At 39.6% G+C, this 8,860-nt stretch overlaps 1 protein-coding gene across 1 annotated transcript in view; it reads left to right on the plus strand.

Annotated features, from left to right (window-relative positions):
* The window catches only part of RNF19A (ring finger protein 19A, RBR E3 ubiquitin protein ligase), a 30,924-nt gene that overhangs the window by 19,029 nt on the left and 3,035 nt on the right, over positions 1-8,860 (plus strand). Inside the window, exons 5-8 of the mRNA XM_027776224.1 lie at positions 1,058-1,172; positions 2,409-2,570; positions 4,836-5,049; positions 8,455-8,598. Of these exons, the coding sequence (XP_027632025.1) occupies positions 1,058-1,172; positions 2,409-2,570; positions 4,836-5,049; positions 8,455-8,598 (635 nt within the window). The remainder of the gene's footprint in view (positions 1-1,057; positions 1,173-2,408; positions 2,571-4,835; positions 5,050-8,454; positions 8,599-8,860) is intronic.

An 8,860-nucleotide genomic window follows, 5' to 3' on the forward strand; every position in this document is an offset into this window, starting at 1 on the left:
GGCTTAAAACTCACGCCCGGCACGTGTGCGTGCGTACCCAAGATCCCAGGAGGAGAATGGAGGAGAAAGGATTGCGGCGTGACCATCCCCCCTGGGGTGTGATTTCTCGCTTTCTATCTCTATGTCTCTCTATCTTTGTCTGTCTGGCGAGCGCACGCACCCTATAGCAAAAACCTCTCCAAAAAAAAAAAAAGAATGATGCAGGCACTCCTCACTTAATGTCTGAGTTCTGTTTTGGTGAGCATTAAGTGAATTGGTCAATAAGCCAGGAGTTTAAAGGCAGAAGTCCTATAGTATGTCATGGGACCACATGTATATTTTAATAGATATCACGTGACACCACATTAGAATAATGTAATTTTATCCATATGAAAAGTACACATTAGAGGGAACCAGCAGTTAGCGTAATGGCTATGTCGGACTCCCACGTAGTTGACCACAGTTCGCGTCCTGGACCCGGTGGCTTAAAATTCACACCGGGCGTGTGTGCATGCGTGCCCAAGATCCCGAGAGGAGAATGGAGGAGAAGGGATTGTGCCATGACCACCTTCCTTGGGGGGTGATTTCTTGCTTTCTGTCTGTCTGTCTGGCGAGCACACATGCCCTATAGCAAAAACCTCTAAAAAAAAAAAAAAAGTACACATTAGATAAGCATCAGAAAGTGACAAGACACAATACAACACAATAATATAAATTTGATGTATTTGGTTTTGTTTATTTTGAATACTACTATGGGTGCACAATAAAGTACAAATTTGTAAATGGTATATGTAGTCTTGCATGACTGTAAATGCTTGGTGTAGTCAGTACCAACCAACTGTGGGAATGAGACAAATACCAATACCTTTCTGCTGAAAGTCAAAGAGATTGTTCAATAAGTAGGTGATTAAGTGAGGCATGGATGTAATAGGTTTGCCTTGACTTACAACACTTAACTATGAAATTGAATTAGAAATCACTTTAAACTTATTGCAAATATGGATCTATTTCATCTAAATTACATATGTAATGTATTTTCTCTTCAATCCCTCACCTCAATTTTTATTTTTAATTCAAGATTCACAATCGATATGAAGGCAAAGATGTTTCAAAACACAAACGGAATTTGGCCATAGCAGGTGGTGTAACATTGTCTGTAATTGTATCTCCAGTAGTGGCTGCAGTGACTGTAGGTAAGAAAACATTTAAAGATACTAATTACCTCAAGCTTTACGGAATTCATGTTTTTATTTTTATTCTATTTTTTTGCTGTAGGGCATATGAGCTCACCAGAGAGAGAAACGGAAAGTGAGAAAGCAGCCCGTAGGGGAAATGGCCATACCTGGGGTGGTTTTTTTTTGTTTGTTTGTTTGGTTTTTTTTGAGAGATTTTCGCTATAGGGTACGTGCGTGCGCTCGCCAGACAGACAGACAGAGACATAGAGACAGAAAGCGAGAAATCACCCCCCAGGGGGGAATGGTCACGCCGTAATACCTTCTCCTCTATTCTCCTCTCAGGATCTTGGGCATGTACGCACACATGCCCGGCATGAGTTTTAAGCCACCGGGTGCGGGACGCGAACCACGGTCGACTACGTGGGAGTCCAGCGACATAGCCACTACGCCAACTGCTGGTTCCCCACCTGGGGTGTTTTTCAAGCTGCTATGTCTAGGGCTTGAACCATGCCATTGGCTGTGTGGGATCTAGTCACCTTAACCACCACACCACTGGCCGGGCCTCTTTATTGAGTTTAAGTTTTGTGGGAGAATTTTTTTTTTTGAAACAAAGTATTAGGGCCAGAGAATGGTGCAGTGGTAGAGTAACAAATATGACACTCTGAGATGATTCCATATGGGAAGTTTTCCTGTGAGACTGGAGATCTCCCTTAGCATGCCAGCCACTTAGAATGCTTGCCCATGATTGGAGCTAGCTTGAAGTCTGGAGATGGATTGTGGCAGTGGGACCCTGTTGGGGGTGCTGTCTCTGTCTCTCTTGCTCATGGGAGAAATAAACTTTAAAAATGTTATATTGTTAAAAAGAGAGTTTTTATTTAAGGATAATTTCAATTGAGCCTACAGAAAGTCTCTCATTCAGTAACTGTATTAGTAGTATTACAGACTAAAGAGTCTAGTTTAGGGTTGGCTAGTACCCCTTTTCCACTTCTTAGTACAGTGTAGGGGTCAGGTGTTTAAAAAGAAAGGTTACATCTATTTATTTTTATTTACTTATTAGGGCGGTATGTGTTACATGAAAGACTTCAAGCTCTGAATTTGTCCTTTAACAGCTGTCTAAATTCACTTTTGGCAGTTATTCCAGCCAGATCTTCAGAGCACTTTTTTTCTGTATAGTTTTCCTGAAAAGGATTTCTGGAACTCTTGTTTCTGTGATTTATTTTTTGGTTTATAATTATAAATTTAATTTCTTTTTAGGTATTGGTGTTCCTATTATGTTAGCTTACGTCTATGGTGTTGTTCCAATTTCTCTCTGTCGAAGTGGAGGTTGTGGAGTCTCCGCAGGCAATGGAAAAGGAGTCAGGATTGAATTTGATGATGAAAATGATATAAATGTTGGTGGAACTAACACAGCTGTAGGTAAGTCCTTTAAGCAAAGGAAAAAAATGTGCTTAGTGAATAGTTCAAGTGAGGAGAGATCATAGAGAAGCGTATGTGAGAATTCTCATTGCCGTCTTTTACTAGACCTGAGAGTGTTCATTATAGTTGAAATGAACTGCCAACAAAAGATACATGGGATGAAAGAGGGCAGGCTGGTTTCGAGTATCTAATTGCTAATGGGAGTACAATGTCTTAGAAATACTAAACTTTTCGTCTTAAATTTTGCCCAATACTTACTTCACAAATCAGTAGGAAAAGAATCTGAAGATAAATCTTCAGTGTTATTCAAAGAAACATGAATTAGAACAGAAACTTGCAGAGATAAAGGGTAATAGAAAGGACTTCATAGACTGCCAATAGGAGTATAAATTAATAAATCCCTTTTAAAAAGTACATGTTTTATATTGCAGCAATTCTTGTTAGAGATATTTATCTTCGGATATCTTAGGGAAATATTCAGGCAGATGTGTAAAGATAATGCCCACTTTCTTACCTTCTACTCTGTTGAAGTCATGCCAGGCAGTTTTGTTCCGGCCACTCCAGAATTCACCTCTACTGTTAAGCTAAAGCAGAGTCACCAGTGGCCCCCCCCCACCATGTTACCAAATACAGCAGTCAGTTACTGGTCCTTAGTATATTAGCATATACCACGCCCTCCTACTTGAAAGACTTCTTTTGTCTTCTGGGAAACCATTTCTTTCCTTATCTCATAGCCACTCCTTGTCAGTCATCTGTGCTGGTTGGTTTTCCTCTCCTAGTCTCTAATGTTTGAGTTTCCCAGGGCTCATTTCTCAGACTTCTTATTTATCTACACTCCCTGTTAAATAATACATATACTGACCTCTCTATATTATAGAGGCTAGAACTCTCCTTTGAATTTGAGACTTGTATATCTAACTCTCCTCTTTAATCTGAATTTGAATATCTAACAAGAATTTCAAGTTTAACTTGTCTACAACCATACTCTGCTCTAAAACCTGTTCATTCCTAAGTCATCACCACCTTTGTAAGTAGTTTTTCTGTTCTTCCTGGTTTGAGTGGAAAACTTTCACTGACAGTCCTTTTTTCCTATCCTATATCTCATCTGTCAGTAAATTTTGTCGCTATCTAACCATGATCCAACCACTTACCCTCTCTGCTGCTGTTCCAGTAGCCCAAGCTGCTGTTCTCTTTCCTGTATTATTGTAACAGCCTTTTAACTGATCTATCAGCTTCTCGACTTCCACTCACTATTCTACAGTTCATAGCTACATATCTAAAACATAAGTCAGCTTATGTCTTTCTCGTACCTAAAACTTCCCCAGTGGCTTCTAATGTATTGGGGAAAACATCCAAAGTTTTTGTGCCGTCTTGTAAGGACCCACGTGATCTGCTCTGTGTCTCTGAGTTCATCTCTTGTCACCTTCCTATTTTGTACTGCCTTTCCTTGATTGGGGGATATCAAGCATACTCCCACTTCTAGGCTCTTAAACTTGTAGCTCCCTCTTCCTGGAATGCTCTTCCCCCAGATAACTTCATGACTCATTCCTTTGTTTTCTTCACTTCTCTACAGGTGTTACTTTAAAAAAGAGGCCTCCCTGATCGTAGGATACACCTGTTATACACTTACACATTACACATTATAAATTGGCACACTGGCATTCATGTACATGACTTCTAGTCACTGTCACTCTCCCTCACTCTGCTTCATTTTCCCTCAAAGTGTGTATGACCATAAGCTTGGATATATAAATAAGAACTCAAATATTAGAATAAATAAATGAGTCCTTCAAGACAGAACATGTGAGTAGTAGTATAAGATTGGAATGTAGTGTTATCAGATCTTTTAATAGCTCATAGGCAATTAGAACCGTCTAGAATATATCTAGAAATCAGCTGTTGGCCCATTTTTATTGCCCTGGAGAATAACAAACTCTTTAAATGACATCCTTATTGAAAACTGTCACATAATCTTACTCCAAAATCAGCTAAATTTTTCGTCAGGTTCTTTATACAATTCCTAAGTCTTCTAGTTATTTTAATGATCTTTTAAAATTAAGGTCCAGCCCCTGGTCCAGCTTTATTCTCTGAGATACTTCCCATTATCTTACCTCATAATTATAGATCTTAGACTTCAGGCATATCCTATTTCTGTGTATGTTGTATATTTTATATTATAACATGTCCTGTGTGAAATTATATAGGAATTTAAAGGGGAAATTACTAATCATACTTGTTTAATTTCTTTGCAACGTTTGCATTTAGATACAACATCAGTAGCAGAAGCAAGGCACAACCCTAGCATAGGGGAGGGAAGTGTTGGTGGTCTGACTGGCAGTTTGAGTGCAAGTGGAAGCCACATGGATCGAATAGGAGCCATTCGAGACAACCTGAGTGAGACGGCTAGCACCATGGCACTAGCTGGAGCAAGTATAACAGGCAGTCTGTCAGGAAGTGCTATGGTGAACTGTTTTAACAGGTAGGAAACAATAGCATGTTTTGGTTTGTTTTCTATTTCTGTTAACTATAACATATTAATTACGTGGTGATAATTTCGAATACAAAGAATGATTATATATAACCCTACTATATCAGGATTGAAAATAGTAATGTTTGAGCCAGCAGGTGACATGGTGGTTAAGGTGCTAGATCCCACATGGCCAATTCTGCAGTTTGAATCCCAGACCTGGCAGCTTGAAAAACATACTAGGTGCACCAAGTCCTGAGAGGAGAATGGAGGAGAGACTGTAGTGTGGCCATCCTCCCAGTGGGGGATTTCTCACTTTCCTTCTTTCTTTTTCTCCAGCAAGTGCATGTCCCTGTAGGAAAAAAAAACTTTAAATAGACAAACAAATAAATAAATAAGTAGAAGTTAGTTTAAAAATGAAATACAGTGGTAGATAGTGAATAAGGAATTTTGGGGTTTTTTTAATTGTGTTTGAATTTTTTTGTCACGATATACTCATGATGTAAAAACTATATTAAAGAATAGGTGCTGGCAGGTGACATGGTGGTTTAGGAGCTGGACTCCCACGTGACCAACCACATGGTTCAAGTGACTTGCTTTCTCACTTTCCCTCTCTCTCTCTCTCTTACTCTGTCCCTCTCTGGTCAAATTAAAAAGTAAATAAATAAATGGATAAAATAAAGTTAAATTTAAAAATTACATTAAAGAATAACATTCTACCACATTTTTACTACACTTGTCATATTTTATGTTATCTATCATTGCTGAAGCTGCTTCAGTGGACAGACTTAAAGGCAGTGCTTAAACTTAGACCTTACCCCTTAGGTAACAGTAGCTGGTTGTAGATAAGACTTAGGCTGAAGCCTGGGGAACAGGGGGAGACAGCACATCCAGGAATGCATGCACTGGGTCCCAGTAGTCTGCCTGGATCCTTACATATATAAACAGCCTCAGTCTTACTAAGTCTTTTACTCGTTGCCATAGATAACCAGGAGAAATTAATGTGAATTTATCTTTTCTTATTTCCTTTTTGATTCACTAGTCTATACTTCTGTTTATTAACCTTGATTTTTTAAAAAATTGCTGCAGGGTACATGATTTTGCCAGAGAGTAAAAGAGAGGGATCATCACTCCTCAGTGGGGGCATGGTCACACCACAATCCTTTTACTTCCATTTCTCCTTCCTGTCAGGATTTTGGGCACGCATATATACATGTGCAGTATATTTTTCAAGGTGCCTTGGCTGAGATTTGGACCACAGTTGGCCTTGTGGAATCTGGCTCCCTGCAATGTTTAAACACACACACACACACACACAGACATATATAATACACACACATACAGGTGAGAGTGCTTGAATTAAATGATCACTCAGTTTTATCTTTTAGGTAATTTGCATTTAAACAGAAACTTTAAAGTTATAGTGATATATTTGAGAGGGAAAAAAGTTCATGGAAAAATGAAATCAAAGTATGAGTTTATTTTGGTGCAAAAAAAATTGAAATCTGTGCTTTTTTTTTTTTTTTAAATAAAGGTTTTTCACTATAGGGTGCATGCGCTCGCCAGACAGACAGAGAGAGACAGAGAGATAGAAAGCCAGAAATCACCCCCGCCCCAGAGGGGATGGCCACGCTGCAGTCCCTTCTCCTGCATTCTCCTCTCGGGATCTTGGGCACGCACGCACACGCACCCGGCGTGGGTTTTAAGCCACCGGGTCTAGGACGCGAACCGCGGTCGACTACATGGGAGTCCAGTGACATAGCCATTACGCTAACTGCTGGTTCCCATCTGTGCATTTTTTAAATAGTATGCATTTTTCATGAGATTTTTGAAAAGTGCTTGTATTGGGCTGACAGGTTAAGGGCGCTGGACTCCCACATGGCCAACTACGGTTTGAGTCCTGGACCTAGCAGCTTGCTTTCTCACTTTTCCTCTCTCTCTTGCTCTCGCTCTTACTCTGTCCCTTTCTGGTCAAATTAAAAATAAATAAATAAAGTAATTAAAATAAAGTAGTTATTTAAAAAAAAAAAAAAGAAAGAAAGAAAATCCCTTATATTATTATTATTTTTTGGGGGGGAGAGTTTTTTTTTCTGCTATAGGGCATGTGCACTCGCCAGACAGACAGAGACGGAGAAATAGAAAACGAGAAATCACCCCCCAGTGGGGATGGCCACACTGCAGTTCCTTCTCCTCCATTCTCCTCTCCAGATCTTGGGCACGCACGCACACGCACCCTGCATGAGTTTAAGCCACCAGGTCCAGTACTCGAACTGCAGTCGACTACATGGGAGTCCATAGCCGTTACGCTAACTGCCGGTCCCTCCCTTGTATTATTTCTAATTTAAAAAGTCACATTATTTATAGAACCATCTTTTTTATAGATATAGGTTTTTTTAAAGAATTATTTCATTTCATTTATTATTTTTATTTTTAATTTGACCAGAAGGAGACAGAGAGAGAGGGGGGGGGACAGAAAGTAAGAAAGCAGGCTGCCAGGTCCAGGACTTGAACCATGGTCCATTATGTGGTAGTCCAGCCCTATAACCACCATGCCATGTGCTAGCCCCAGATGCTTAAGGTTTTCTTAATGCACTGATCTATTGTGTTTAAAATGGTTAGGGCTATCAGGTGGCGTGGTGGTTAGGACAGTCAGACTCCCACATGGCTGACCACAGTTTGAGTCCTGGACCTGGCAGCTTGCTTTCTCACTTTCCTTCTCTCTCTCTCTCTCTCTCTCTCTCTCTCTCTCTAGTCAGTTTCAATAAAATAAAATAATGACAACGAATAAAATTAGACTAAATAATTCTTCTTTAAAAAGATTGATAACATATTGTGGTGATGTTTACACTGAAATCTGATAAAGTACCATATTTGAGTGAGAATAATGGCACTTATTGAAGTTAAAATTCTTTGGTCTCTTTCCTGTGACCTAGTGATTAAGGGAGTCAGATCCGACAAGGCCATCCTCAGCTCAAATCCCATCCTTGGCAGCTTGGGAAACACACCAGGTGCACAGGCGTGCATGTCCAAAATCTTAACAGGTTAGAGAAATGGAGGAGAAGAGATTGAGGCACACCCTTGCCCCATTGATAAGTGTTTTCTCTCTCTCTGTTTCTCTCTTTCTGATGAGCGTATGTGGCCTTTGGCAATTAAAAATTCTTCATGTCCTGTTTGTGTTATTCTGTTTCTACCTTACTTTGGCAGACAGCTAATTTTTCTCATTCCATTTGGATGGCTGGTACGTTGAGAATGCTGCAGTAGAATCTGGATAATCAAATAAGAGGAAACTGGAGAAATAATGATTTCTAAAGTAGCTTCCTATTACTAGGGTGCTTAAATCAAGTTAAAGATACATAGTACAATAGTGTTGTTAATTATATGCAATTTGCTTTTTTTTCTGCTTTCCTTCTCTTGAAGGTTGGAAGTACAAGCAGATGTACAGAAAGAACGCTACAGTCTCAGTGGAGAATCTGGCACTGTTAGCTTGGGAACAGTTAGTGATAATGCCAGCACCAAAGCAATGGCAGGATCCATTCTGAATTCCTACATCCCATTGGACAAGTAAGGAAAAAATGCTTATTAGATTGGAAGTTATTTTTTAAATTAATTTTACATTTTTTAAAATTTTTTTATTTAAATTTGACCAGAGAGAGACACAGAGAGAGAGGGAAAGCGTGAAGGCAAGCCACCAGGTCCAGAACTTGAACTGTGGTCAGCCATGTGGGAATGTCCAGCACCTTAACCACCACACCACCTGCTGGTCCCTTTTCTTAAAGGAATTGCCAAAATTGTCAGTGGATAATGGTTACCAGCTCTTAAGTTC

This window comes from Tupaia chinensis, unplaced genomic scaffold, assembly GCF_000334495.1.
Source record: "Tupaia chinensis unplaced genomic scaffold, TupChi_1.0 Scaffold000646_1, whole genome shotgun sequence".
Lineage (NCBI taxonomy): Eukaryota > Metazoa > Chordata > Mammalia > Scandentia > Tupaiidae > Tupaia > Tupaia belangeri.